This window comes from Staurois parvus, unplaced genomic scaffold (assembly GCF_062004578.1).
Source record: "Staurois parvus isolate SC_StPar_1 unplaced genomic scaffold, SC_StPar_1.0 ptg002113l, whole genome shotgun sequence".
Classification (NCBI taxonomy): Eukaryota; Metazoa; Chordata; class Amphibia; order Anura; family Ranidae; genus Staurois; species Staurois parvus.
In genome coordinates, this window is record NW_028319909.1 from 3,212,525 (window position 1) to 3,227,281 (window position 14,757).

The 14,757-nt window shown below is 44.4% G+C and overlaps 1 protein-coding gene across 2 annotated transcripts; it reads right to left on the reverse strand.

Moving 5' to 3' along the window:
- Positions 1 to 838: 838 nt before the first annotated feature.
- On the reverse strand, positions 839 to 13,229 carry LOC149432723 (uncharacterized). 2 transcript variants are annotated; one of them, XM_089665050.1, is made up of 4 exons: positions 12,957 to 13,229; positions 11,865 to 12,185; positions 5,814 to 5,926; positions 839 to 3,524 (listed from the first exon to the last, which is right to left on the reverse strand). In XM_089665050.1, the coding sequence occupies exons 1-3, from the start codon at positions 13,003 to 13,005 to the stop codon at positions 5,850 to 5,852; spliced, it is 447 nt and encodes a 148-aa protein (XP_089521176.1). In that variant the 5' UTR covers positions 13,006 to 13,229; the 3' UTR covers positions 839 to 3,524; positions 5,814 to 5,849. The 2 variants fall into 2 exon arrangements, with proteins under 2 accessions (XP_089521176.1, XP_089521177.1); XM_089665051.1 differs by lacking the exon at positions 5,814 to 5,926.
- Positions 13,230 to 14,757: the final 1,528 nt, after the last annotated feature.

The window sequence follows — 14,757 nt, forward strand, 5'->3', positions numbered from 1 at the left end:
TTGTTGCATATCAGTGTTGCCTATCATTGCCCATCAGGGGTGCCCATCAGTGTCGCCTATCAGTGCCCATCATTGTTGCATATCAGTGCAGCAGCATCAGTGCCACCTATGAATGCTGCCTATCAGTGCCCATCAATGCTGTCTATCAGTGCATCATCATCAATGCACATCAGTGAAGGAGCAAAATTGCCTGTTTGCTAAATTTTATAAATGGAAACAAAGAAAACTTTTTTTTTTCACATTTTTTGCTTTTTTTTGTTTATAGTGCAAAAAATAAAACGCCCAACGGCAATTAAATACCACCAAAAGAAAGCTCTGTGTGGGAAAAAATGATAAAAATGTCATATGGGTACAGTGTTGCATGACCGTGCAATTGTCATTCAAAGTGCAACAGTGCTGAAAGCTGAAAATTGGCCTGGACAGGAAGGGGGTATAGGTGTCCAGTAGGCGAGGGGGTAAAAGACTTTACAGGTGACCACTTTAGATTTACAGAGGCGGTCGGGTGCTAGAACTACAGCCCATGACCCGACGTTCGTGGTGATACCCCCTCATGTGTGGGACAATCGTTGTTTGCGTGCGGGACCGACGCGTGCGTTTGCCTTTGCACACGAGCATGGGGGAACCGCCGCACTTTACATATCCATGATAGCAAAGTGTGTGTGTTTTTTTTTTTTTTTTTGTTTTGTTTTGTTTTGTTAATGAATTCATAACTGGAGATCAACATTCTTTCTTGGATTAGCTGAGAATGTCACTTATGAGCAATCGTCTCATTGAAACTCTATATCCTCTACTTGTGTCCCCCACAGTGACCCCAATATTCATCAGAAGATGACACCAGTTTCCCTGTACAAAGAGTAAAATATTTATTTATTTATAAACATAAATTACAACAAGGGAATATAACCAACTTCATGTTTTCTTGTCCATCAATCGCCATCTTCAAAGGTCAGTCCAACTAAAAAAAAAATATTTCTCATAAGTGGATGTAGAGAAGATGAATTACTCTCTGGTTTATATTCTCCAATAGACCCCAGAAGCCATAATCTTCTGCCATTTTTTGTTCCAGTACCTTACCCCTGACATGCAGTCTCACTTTTATATAGAATAGGTATGGGTGACACCCCTGCCATTGGTTTGTTGCTGTTTGCGTGTTTTTGGGGAGATTTCCATTCTTGAAGACCACTGCAGGATGTTTGTTGCTGTTTGTGTGTTTTTGGGGAGATTTCCATTCTTGAAGACCACAACAGGATATCCATTCTTAAACCATTTTTTCCAGGTGTTTCTCCAATCTAAGCATTGATAGTCTGATCTCTGTAACTTACAGTTGTGATGAGATAGCGATAACTCCAATCTTAGTTGAATAACGCAGGCAGTGACTCGATCCAGACAACACCTTGTAGATCTCGTGAAGTTTATTCCATAAACTGAGAGAATCTAACAACAATGAACATCGGATAGGTCAAAAGATCATAATGTGACCTGCTTCATGACATGAGGCTTGAAGCTGAAATGCCTTACTGGGAAAAGGGGTGGGGCTATCTATACAGCAGGAACCAGGGGCGGACTGACAACTCATGGGGCCCCTGGGCAATAGGGGATCATGGGGCCCCTGTGTCCTTACTCACACTCAAACCACACCCAAAAAAGCCTATGAAAGGTACCAGGAGCATCTCATGGGGCCCCCTACTGACCCCGGGCCCACGGGCAGTGCCCGAGTTCCCAAATGGTCAGTCCGCCCCTGGCAGGAACTAAACCAGAGGAAAGGGAGGAGTAGAGACAAAATGCAAAGAACACCTAAAGGCATATGACAGTGACTTTTGGGGGTGGGGGGACCCCTGTATCATCTCCCCATGATCCTCTTATGTGTAAGGCACCCTGTGCCTTTTAGGGGTATGAGGTGAAATGTTCTAATATTGGTGTGGGGATTGTTCATTGTTCTCTGCCATGCAGCTGCATCCCATTGTTCTAGCAAACTATTATGGGATGTAATGTTTGTGTATTGGTGTGGGGGTTGTCCATTGTTCACTGCCATGTGCTGCATCCCATTGTTCTATTGTGTGTCTTGGTTTGGTGGGGGGTGTTTCCGGCAGCCCTCCCCCCTTCCCGATGGGACGGCCTGCTGATGTGTTTCCTGTTCCTGGTTGTATTTCCCCGCCCTGTGTATATATCTTGTGTTTGTGTTAAAATAAAGCAGTTTTACTTCCTGTTAAGAAGCCTGGTGCTGTCTATTTCCTGTATGGTCAGCGGTGGTGTCTGTGGATCTGTGTTCGGACAGGGAAGCTGGAGTCTAACGGAAATACCTAAGTGTAGTCAGGGTCCGCTTCCGTTACAACAGTCATGTGAAACATGACACCAGATGTCCCCGTTGCAAGAGTTGCCTTCCCCACTTACTGTCCCAGTGACCATCATAATGGCCCATTCACACTTGTCTAGTGTTGGCAAATTCCTTATTCTATTCAAATCGATGGGAACTCCTCAAACTCAGTTGACATGCATTGTGAAAATAATAAAGTGTGAGGGCAGGGGCCGAGGAACGGACAGGCAGGCCTAACAATGTAACGCACTGGCTGACGACAACCACCACCCACAGACCGAAGTCCCTCAGGGCGCGGAGTCTAAGTCCCAGGCTGCCCTTCACCAGGGTCCCTGATGGTGGGGATGGACTTGACGCAGCCAGGAACCAGGTCGCGGCCCCTGAGACACCTCAGCTGCGGTAATGGCCGCCGCCAATGGCGTGTAGCTGGTGGAAGAGACAAAAGAGTAATCAGACAAGCCGGGTCAACAACAACAGGACAAAACAGTACAGGACAGCAGACGAGAATCACAGGTCACGAGCCGGGTTCAGCAACAGAGGGTCAGATCAAAGGAGAATACAAAGAATAGTCGAGTCACAAGCCGAATCAGATACCAGGAGAGTCACGAGAGTCAGAACAGAGTAATAGCAACACAAAGACACAAGTGCAAAGAGCATGTGCAGGCCACAGGCTTATATGTCATCAGCCACACCCCTCTGGGGGATGGACCACAGAGACCTGAAGGCATAAAAGGATTCCCACCATGCACAGCAGAATCCAAGATGGACGCCAGCACATGGAGTAACATAACCTCAGGGAAAAGGTAGGACCTTGACATAAAGACAAGTATATAGGCCCCGAAACTTTGGACTGTTCATGTTTTTCTGTCCCGGTGGTCACCAAGAACATTAGGGTGGATTCCTCAAGAGAGACTTGTATGGCAGTAAAGGCCCAGCAAAAGTTCATGAGACCCACATTAGGACAGAGGCAGGTGGGTGGAGTTGAGAATTCTATTGCAAAGATCTCGCTACTAGAATGCAGGATGGATTAGGTGATGGTGGATGGCCTGACCCAAGGTAAAGTGATACGTTTTGAACACAGAGATATGTACAGCTGCAGTTGGTAGTTGATAAGCTTCCGGAAAGTTCCTGTGGGCAATCAAGGCAGAGCTGTGAGTTGGTGGTCTTCTTCTTTGGTTTATTCAGTGCACAGAAGAAGTTTTCCAGAAACCTAAAATAATAAGACTACGTTAAACAAAACGTATTCACCAAAGATATCTGGATCCGTCTATATTTTCTTTAATTCCCTCCCATAAATAATCGACTAATCCGATTTGGCGTGTGTCTAACTATGATTGTCAAGATGGCAAGCTCCTCAGACTGATGTGAATGGTTTACATATTGTCACAGGAAAAAGTGAATGCAAGTTCCTCAGGGGTGGAGATTGAAGTGAATAGTCTGTCAGACTTTCTCAACTGAGTTCCTCCAGACATTGCTATGAGCAACTTCTGCCTCACCACTGAAAACTATGATCATTTTAGCCATCTGAAACCAATGACCACAGACGGCAAAAAAATATTGTTCCCAGTGACCCTCACACTATTGTACAGTGAGCTGTAGATATAGTAATTATTAGCAGGGGTTCCTTGAGACCAGAAAATATTTTCAAGTGTTCCTCCACCTTAACAAGGTTGAGAGAGGCTGGTCTATGTACTTCCAAGTGAAAATGAGAATGCAAGCTCAAGGATGCAAACTGCTGTAAATGATCCATGTATTGTCATAAGGAACTGAGAATGCAAGCTCCTCGGGGGTGGCGACCGATGAGCATGATCTATGTACTGTCATAAGGAACTGAGAATGAAAGCTCCTCGGGGGTGGAGAACGATGTGCATGATCTATGTACTGTCATAAGGAACTGAGAATGAAAGCTCCTCGGGGGTGGAGAACGATGTGCATGATCTATGTACTGTCATAAGGAACTGAGAATGAAAGCTCCTCGGGGGTGGAGAACGATGTGCATGATCTATGTACTGTCATAAGGAACTGAGAATGAAAGCTCCTCGGGGGTGGAGAACGATGTGCATGATCTATGTACTGTCATAAGGAACTGAGAATGAAAGCTCCTCGGGGGTGGAGAACGATGTGCATGATCTATGTACTGTCATAAGGAACTGAGAATGAAAGCTCCTCGGGGGTGGAGAACGATGTGCATGATCTATGTACTGTCATAAGGAACTGAGAATGCAAGCTCCTCGGGGGTGAGGAACGATGAGCATGATCTATGTACTGTCATAAGGAACTGAGAATGAAATCTCCTCGGGGGTGGCGACCGATGAGCATGATCTATGTACTGTCATAAGGAACCAAGAATGCAAGCTCCTCGGGGGTGGCGACCGATGAGCATGATCTATGTACTGTCATAAGGAACTGAGAATGCAAGCTCCTCGGGGGTGGCGACCGATGAGCATGATCTATGTACTGTCATAAGGAACTGAGAATGCAAGCTCCTTGGGGGTGGCGACTGATGAGCATGATCTATGTACTGTCATAAGGAACTGAGAATGCATAGGGGAATAATGTGTCCCCTATGTGATGAAAAAAAAGTAAATTTTTTTTTTTTGCAAAAAAATTGTGAGGGCCCCCACCCCCACATATATGCATGTACGAACAAAAATGCATGCGTTGGGGCGCCTACGTGTGAAAATGGCGATTGCGATACACTTTACAAATCACGCGCGCCGGAGTGAGAATAATAATTCTGATGACCTATAAGACCTATAAGGGGCTTCTAAAGCGTTGCCTATAGAAAATATAGAGTACTGAATTCTGATGCAATTTCATAGGCGCACACAAATTTAAAGGTTTGGCACGTTGGGTATCTATTTACTCGGCACAACCTTGTGTTTTTTTTTATATTTTATCAAAAATTTGGGTAATTTTATTGTGTTTGTTTGCCCTAAAATTCACTTTAGTACCTAGACCTTTGCAATAATGTTGTGTGATATAAAAAAATTGGAACTACCAGTATTTTATTCTCTAGCGTTTCTGCTTCCAGAAAATATTTATTTATTTTATTATTTATTTCAGGTACTTATATAGCGCCAGCAATTTACACAGCGCTTTACATATATATTGTACATTCACATCAGTCCCTGACCCTCAAGGAGCGTACAATCTAAGGTCCCTAACTTACATTCCTATACTAGGGCCAATTTAGACAGGAGCCAATTAACCTACCAGCATGCCTTTTGAAGTGTGGGAGGAAACCCACGCAGGCACAGGGAGAACATGCAAACTCCAGGCAGGAGGTGCCGTGGCTGGGATTCGAACCTACGACCCTAGTACTGCCAGGTAGAAGTGCTAACCATTTAGCCACTGTGCTGCCCATATTTAATGTTTTGGGTCTTTTGTGCAATCTTCAGGTCTAAAATGATTTTTTTAAACGGTGTGCAAAAAATGCAAAACTGGAAACAAAAGGGTTAAGAGTTTGGGAAACCATTTCTTGAAAAGTTGGGCTTACCTGTCTCCCATGACAGCCCATACCCGGAACGGACAATCAGTGGGCCAGCAGAATTCCTCCTAGTAGAGACGTTATCATCAGGCCAAATGTACTGGTGGCCCTGGGTGAGGCATCTGTTGGGGAAGAGAATTCCATTTCAGGTTGTCTAGGTTTTTGGTTTGATAAACGTAACACCTATGGGGAGATTTACTGAAACTGGAGCACACAGAATCTGGTACACTTGTGCATGGTAGCCAATCAGCTTCTATCTTCAGCTTGTTGACCGTCACCTCCTCAGCTTCCCCAGAGAAAAGGGGAGCATACCCAAGAGGCTCCCAGATATCGGATGATATTCCTTAACCACCTACCCACCGTGCTATAGCCAAAACATGGCTACAGCGCGGGCGGCTAGTTCTGGGAGGGCGTCCATGGACATCCTCCCAGAGCCACACCCCCCGTGCATGATCTGTAATTGCTGTGTCCTCTGGACATAGCTGATCATGTGTCCAAGTTGGGGGCCAATCAGAGCCGCCTTTTACATGTGATCAGCTGTGTCCAATCATAGCTGATCACATTTAACTGGAAAGTGCCAGTTATCGGCAGTCCTCTCCTCATGCTGACAGGCTGGAGGGCTGATAAGCGGCATTTCTTAGGGGGACATCTACACTGATCATCAGAACACTGATGATCAGTGTAGCTCCATCAGTGTGGCCAATAGTGCCCATCAGTGCCCATCTATGCTGGCTTTCAGTGCCCATCTGCGCTGGCTATCAGTGCTCAACTGTGCTAGCTTTCAGTGCCCATCTGTGCTGGCTTTCAGTGCCCATCTGTGCTGGCTTTCAGTGCCCATCTGTGCTGGCTTTCAGTGCCCATCTGTGCTGGCTTTCAGTGCCCATCTGTGCTGGCTTTCAGTGCCCATCTGCACTGGCTATCAGTGCTCAACTGTGCTAGCTTTCAGTGCCCATCTGTGCTGGCTTTCAGTGCCCATCTGTGCTGGCTTTCAGTGCCCATCTGCGCTGGCTTTCAGTGCCCATCTGCACTGGCTATCAGTGCTCAACTGTGCTGGCTTTCAGTGCCCATCTGTGCTAGCTTTCAGTGCCCATCTGTGCTAGCTTTCAGTGCCCATCTGTGCTGGCTTTCAGTGCCCATCTGTGCTGGCTTTCAGTGCCCATCTGTGCTGGCTTTCAGTGCCCATCTGTGCTGGCTTTCAGTGCCCATCTGTTCTTATTATCAGTGCCCATCTGTGCTGGCTTTCAGTGCCCATCTGCACTGTCTATCAGTACCCATCTGTGCTGGCTATCGGTACCCATCTGTGCTGGCTATCGGTACCCATCTGTGCTGGCTATCGGTACCCATCTGTGCTGGCTATCAGTACCCATCTGTGCTGGCTATCAGTACCCATCTGTGCTGGCTTTCAGTGACCATGTGTGCTGGCCATTAGTGCCTCCTCAGTGATGCCTGTCAGGGCCTATCAGTGTCCATCAGTGCCTCCTCATCAGTGCCCATCAGCGCAGCCTATCAGTGCAGCCTCATCAGCGTACATCAGTGAAGGAGAAAAATCACTTATTTACAAAACTTTTTAACAGAAAATTTTTTTTTTATTCAAAAAATGTGGTCTTTTTTTGTTTAGCAAAAAATCCCCCCCCCCCACCCCGTGGTGATTATATACCACCAACGGAAAGCTCTATGTGTCTCCTAAAAATGCTAAAAATGTAGTTTGGGTACAATGTTGCATAACCGCTCAATTGCCATTCAAAGTTCAACAGCACTGAAATCTGAAAATTGGCCTGGACAAGAAGGGGGGAAAGTGCCTGGTAGGCAAGTGGCTAACGGTACAACTATAGTTCCAAAAAGTGTTTGGTTGAATGTGAAATCAGGAAATGGTCGAGCCAAGGCTGCGAAGTGAATACATTTATCATGTGTTTCGTTAAGGATCACTGTTGGCTCCTCATAAATAAGCATTCCCTGATGTCTCTTGACTTCCTCGAAGCTAAGCATCACAGGGCAGCACAGTGGCTAAGTGGTTAGCACTTCCGCCTGGCAGTACTAAGGTTGCTGGTTCAAATCCCAACCACGGCACCACCTGCCTGGAGTTTGCATGTTCTCCCTGTGCCTGCGTGGTTTTCCTCCAGGTACTCTGGCTTCCTCCCACATTTCAAAGACATGCTGGTAGGTGAATTGACTCCTGTCTAAATTGTCCCTAGTATGTGTATGTATGAATGTGAGTTAGGGACCTTAGATTGTACGCCCCTTGAGGGTTAGGGACTGATGTGAATAAACAATATATATGTATGGGCAGCACAGTGGCTAAATGGTTAGCACTTCTGCCTGGCAGTACTCGGGTCATTGGTTTGATTCCCAACCACAGCACCACCTGCCTGGAGTTTGCATGTTCTCCCTGTGCCTGCGTGGGTTTCCTCCAGGTACTCCGGCTTCCTCCCACACTCCAAAGACATGCTGGTAGGTGAATTGGCTCCTGTCTAAATTGGCCCTAGTATGTGTATGAATGTGAGTTAGGGACCTTAGATTGTACCAGGGGCGGACTGACCACTCGGGCACTGCCTGGGGTCAGTAGGGGGCCCCATGAAATGCCCCTGGTACCTTTTTTATAGGCTCTTTTTGGGTGTGCTTTGAGTGTAGGCAAGGACACAGGACCCTTTTGCCCGGGGGCCCTATGAGTTGTCAGTCCGCCCATGGATTGTATGCCCCTTGAGGGTTAGGGACTGATGTGAATGTGCAATATATATATACGGGCAGCACAGGGGCTAAATGGTTAGCACTTCCGCCTGGGTCGTTGGTTCGATTCCCAACCACAGCACCACCTGCCTGGAGCTTGCATGCTCTCTCTGTGCCTGTGTGGGTTTCCTTCAGGTACTCCAGGTTCCTCCTACACTCCAAAGACATGCTGGTAGGTGAATTGGTTCCTGTATAAATTGGTCCTATGATCATGAGTTAGGGACCTTAGATTGTACACTGCTCGGGCACGGGAACTGATGTGAATGTACAATATATATATATATATATATATATATATATATATATATATATATATATATATATATATATATATATATATATATTTATTTAAGGTACTTATATAGCACCGACAATTTACACAGCACTTTACATATATATTGTACATTCACATCAGTCCCTAACCCTCAAGGGGTGTACAATCTAAGGTCCCTAACTCACATTCATACATACACATACTAGGGACAATTTAGACAGGAGCCAATTAACCCACCAGCATGTCTTTGGAGTGTGGGAGGAAACCGGAGTACCCGGAGGAAACCCACGCAGGCACAGGGAGAACATGCAAACTCCAGGCAGGTGGTGCCGTGGCTGGGATCAGGCACTGCCCGAGGGCCCTGGGTCAGTAGGGGGCCCCATGAGATGCCCCTGGTACCTTTCATTGGCTTTTTCATAGGCTTTTTTTGGGTGTGGGTGAGGACACAGGATCCCAATGATCCCCTATTGCCCGGGGGCCCCATGAGTTGTCAGTCCGCCCCTGGGTATATCCCTGACTGGCCAAGCTTCTAATTACAGCTCTGGAACGGATCGTATGATTGCAGCAAACCGGCCCCGCCATCTTAGCACTCGGCTTATGGAAGGTACAGCTATGTTCTGTCAACGTATCCATAAAATGAAAGCAGCCACAAATCTGCAGTGAGGTTTGTTAGAAGCCTTGCTATGCATACAACAAAATTCGTTTTTTTATTTAAAGGGTAACTCCACTTTCAATGGCAGATAAAAAAAAAAAAATAGAGCCTATACAATTGGTACACAAGCCATAATATAATTAACCACTTCCAGCACGGACACTTTCACCCCCCTTCCAGTCCGGACACTTTCACCCCCCTTCCAGTCCGGACACTTTCACCCCCCTTCCAGTCCGGACACTTTCACCCCCCTTCCAGTCCGGACACTTTCACCCCCCTTCCAGTCCGGACACTTTCACCCCCCTTCCAGTCCGGACACTTTCACCCCCCTTCCAGTCCGGACACTTTCACCCCCCTTCCAGTCCGGACACTTTCACCCCCCTTCCAGTCCGGACACTTTCACCCCCCTTCCAGTCCGGACACTTATCCCCCCTTCCAGTCCGGACACTTATCCCCCCTTCCAGTCCGGACACTTATCCCTCCTTCCAGTCCGGACACTTATCCCCCCTTCCAGTCCGGACACTTATCCCTCCTTCCAGTCCGGACACTTATCCCCCCTTCCAGTCCGGACACTTATCCCCCCTTCCAGTCCGGACACTTATCCCCCCTTCCAGTCCGGACACTTATCCCCCCTTCCAGTCCGGACACTTATCCCCCCTTCCAGTCCGGACACTTATCCCCCCTTCCAGTCCGGACACTTATCCCCCCTTCCAGTCCGGACACTTATCCCCCCTTCCAGTCCGGACACTTATCCCCCCTTCCAGTCCGGACACTTATCCCCCCTTCCAGTCCGGACACTTATCCCCCCTTCCAGTCCGGACACTTATCCCCCCTTCCAGTCCGGACACTTATCCCCCCTTCCAGTCCGGACACTTATCCCCCCTTCCAGTCCGGACACTTTCACCCCCTTCCTGTCCAGGCCAATTTTCAGCTTTCAGCGCTATCACACTTTGAATGACAATTGCGCGGTCATACAATACTGTACCCATATGATTTTTTTACCATTTTTTTGAGACAGATAAAGCTTTATTTTGGTGGTATTTATTCACCACTGGGATTTAAATTTTTTTTGCTATGTAAATGAAAAATTCCAAAACTTTTTTTAAAAAAGTGTTTTTTTTTTCTTATAAAATGTTGCAAATAAATAATCTTTCATCAGAAATCTTGGCCAAAATGTATTCCATTTTATATTTTTAGTAAAAAAAAAAGCCAAATTTAGTTTATAACCAAAAATTATAATTTTTAAAAAAGATTTTTCCATTTTTAGTTTTTATTTTATATTTTTTTTTTTTTTTTTTTTTTATTTACATACTGTCACCCTAGCAGTACAGTGTCACCATGGCATGGTGACACTGTACTACTTTTGGGGGGTGATGAAGATTTTTTTTTTTTTTTTTTTTACAGTGATTGCTTTTACACCCATATAGGATGTAAAAGCAATAATTTCTCTTTCTCTCTGTCTGCATTCTTGCAGTCATTGAGAACTACTGAGTGAGCTGTGATTGGTCACAGGTTGTCACATGGTACAAGGCTGTTGTGAATAGCCTTGTACCATGTGACCTCTCTGATCATTCACAGACTTCACACGTAGTAAGCAATGATGTCACAAGTGACATCTTGCTTACTACTTTGCATGTGATCACTGATTGGCTGATCAGTGATCACATGATCGGGACCTCGTACAGAGGTCCCGTCCGACGATCAGTGTTTCACTGTGTCCGGAGGACACAACCGGCACCAGATCGCGGTGCTGCGCGCTCCCAGGGAGCGCGCACAGCTAGAAATGGCGGGTGCCGTTTATGAACGACAACCCGCCCCTGGAGTGCCACCGTCCTGCCGTTTATTAACAGCAGGCGGACGGCAAGTGGTTAAATGTTATTAAAATGACCTTTCATTTTCAATCTGCAGCTGTTGTTGGGTGGCAAATTAAAAAAAAAAAAAGTAGAGCCTATACTACAATTGGTACACAAGCTATAATGTAATTAAATGTTATTAAAATGACCTTTCAATTTCAATCCGCAGCTGTTGTGGGGTTTTAGGGTCATGTGACCGCCTTGATTCGCTGTCATGGCGGTCACATGATCGGGAAAGGTCCCGATCGAAAAAGGAGATTGTGACTTTTCCGTGAGTACCAGACGTATGTGCTGGGACCACGCAGGGCACGCGCTCTCAGCACGTTTTTTTTTTTTTTTAATAGAACGCAAATGTGCGGCCGCTCGGCGTCTAGGCCCAGACGCCGGGAGGCCGCACATTTGCGTAAAGCCGGCGCCAAAATGTTAAGGCAAAGCACCATCAGAATTGATTTACTGGAGGTCCGAGCATCACAAGATGAATTCTACTGCAGAATATTAACCTTCGCCTTGCTAAGGCCAGTACATTTCTGAACTAGGTAATGCCATAGGCCACTTACCATAGATTGTCACTTGGAAATTACGCGTGGCCGATGTATCCCCAAGCGCAGTGATGGTGACGGTGTAATTCCCTGTGTCATCTTTCGTAGAATTTGAAAGAAGCAGGGATCCTTTCCCGATGATAAACAGTCTGCTGTTGTAGTTTGAGAGCACGGTAGAAATACCATTGGCCAACTGGGCCACTGACGTGCCATTTATAGCCCAGGAGACAATTGGATTTGATCCCTGGGTGGTGTATGAGATGTCCAGGCTAATATTGTTCCCAGTTTTGACATTGCCATTGGAGTTACTGGTGATGGTCACTGCTGCCACTTCTCCTCCTGTTGAAAGACAATAACTGGTCACTAACTGCCAATACATAGATGGTTATCACATGGGCCCAGATACTGCCGGGACAAGGCTCAATGGCACCCAAAGTGAAGATGCCAAAGTGTGCCTTACTCAAAAATGAACCGCGTATCCAGTGGCTGGGCTAACACAGGGTACAAAAAGCACAGCCACTGTCCACCAACCCTACAATAACTACCTTTTGGTCAAAGGGCAACCATACGGTATGGGGGAGGTGTCTCAAAGTGGTTAAACCAATGTGATTTCAGCCTGTCATACATGAAGTTAATTCAAGCCATGGGTGGCCCTGTTGACACCACCCAACTCAACAAATGTTGACTTTTCCATCGACTGACACAAGTTCTTTTACATCTGGCCACCCATAGAGCCACTTGAAACATGCAGACAAAAAATGTAATGGGTATGGCTGTCACAAAAGAGAAATTTGTCTTGTCCTGTTCCGATTCAGTAGGGGTTATTCTATGTTGTATATAGTTTTAAAAAACATTTTGGCTTTGCATACAATGTAAGTCGAGAAATATGAAGTCCTCCATTACTGTATCACCTTCTGATTAAAAGGTCTGAAGACTTGAACAGCTGAAAGTGACCTGCTATATGCCGGACTCTTTGGGGCTCCCTGGGTTCTGAGGTCCCAGCCAACGTTGAATGGTCACCTCAACTTCTTTCAGTAGTAGCCAGAAGGAACATTGTCACTGATTGGCTGTTATAATGTATAGATTATGTAGATGGTGAAGCTCACTCACCGCACTGTATGAGAACGAGAAGGGTGGCAGTCAGGATGGCATAGCCCATGTTCCTGGTGGGCAGAGGTTGGAGTGCCGGGTGGTGAGGGGTTCAGAGACGGATCACTCCTGGACGATCTTGCAGGTAAAATACATCGGATGTATTTCCTGTAATTGCTGAAGAGGTTGAAAGAAAGGGAGGGGAGGGGGATAATGTTACTGTTATTTCAAGAATTGTTTTCAATGTTTTGCAGTCTGCATGTAGGTGTGGTACAAGGTAGTGCAGAGGCAATGATTCACACAGGCAGGTGCAATAAAAGACTTGTATTGAAGTAACCCAGTACCATTCACCACCAGCCCGAGGGAAAGGCTACCCAGTTGGGTGCACTCCTAGTTTCCGGCTATGTGGAAGAAGCAGATTCCAGCCGGACTGACTGCGTCTGTTGAAAGGGGACAGAATGTGATCTGGACATCTAGTGCCCAAGCGGGAAGGTGTCCAGAAGAGATGCCACCCTTCACTTTTTGTCAGGGACCTTTCCCTAACGCTAGTATTTGGGAGTTAATATAACATACTACACAGGCACTCTGGGGGTGCTGGCCAGTCTCAACATCCTTCTTTTTTTTTTTTTGCAACCAAGGATGGGGAAAAAAAAAGGAGGAAACAAGTATTTTTATTTATTTATTTTTTATTGCAATTGTTTGATTCTGAATGCTTTAGCAAACAAAATATCATCTACATTGGTTACATAGTTAGTCTGGCTGAAAAAAGACAAAAGTCCATCCAGTTCACCCATTAAAAAAAAAAAAAGTTATAATCCTACACCCACAGTTGATCCAGAGGATCACATAAAAATGAATGGGGAGTTATTCTTTCATATATAAAAATGACTGGGGAGTTATTATTTCATATATAAAAATGAATGGAAATTATTATTTATTATATAAAAATGAATGGAGAGTTATTATTTCATATAAATGAATGGGGAGTTATTATTTCATATATAAAAATGAATGGGGAGTTATTATTTCATATATAAAAATGAATGGGGAGTTATTATTACATATATAAAAATGAATGGGGAGTTATTATTTCATATATAAAAATGAATGGAAATTATTATTTATTATATAAAAATGAATGGAGAGTTATTATTTCATATAAATGAATGGGGAGTTATTATTTCATATAAATGAATGGGGAGTTATTATTTCATATATAAAAATGAATGGGGAGTTATTATTACATATATAAAAATGAATGGGGAGTTATTATTTCATATATAAAAATGAATGGGGAGTTATTTCATATATAAAAATGAATGGAAATTATTATTTAATATATACAAATGAATGGAAATTATTATTTAATATATAAAAATGAATGGGGAGTTATTTCATATATAAAAATGACTGGGGAGTTATTATTTCATATATAAAAATGAATGGGAAGTTATTTCATATATAAAAATGACTGGGGAGTTATTATTTCATATATAAAAATGAATGGGAAGTTATTATTTCATATATAAAAATGACTGGGGAGTTATTCTTTCATATATAAAAATGAATGTAAATTATTATTTAATATATAAAAATGAATGGGGAGTTATTTCATATATAAAAATGAATGGGGAGTTATTATTACATATATAAAAATGAATGGGGAGTTATTATTTCATATATAAAAATGAATGGGGAGTTATTATTACATATATAAAAATGAATGGGGAGTTATTATTTCATATATAAAAATGAATGGGGAGTTATTATTACATATATAAAAATGAATGGAAATTATTATTTAATATATAAAAATGAATGG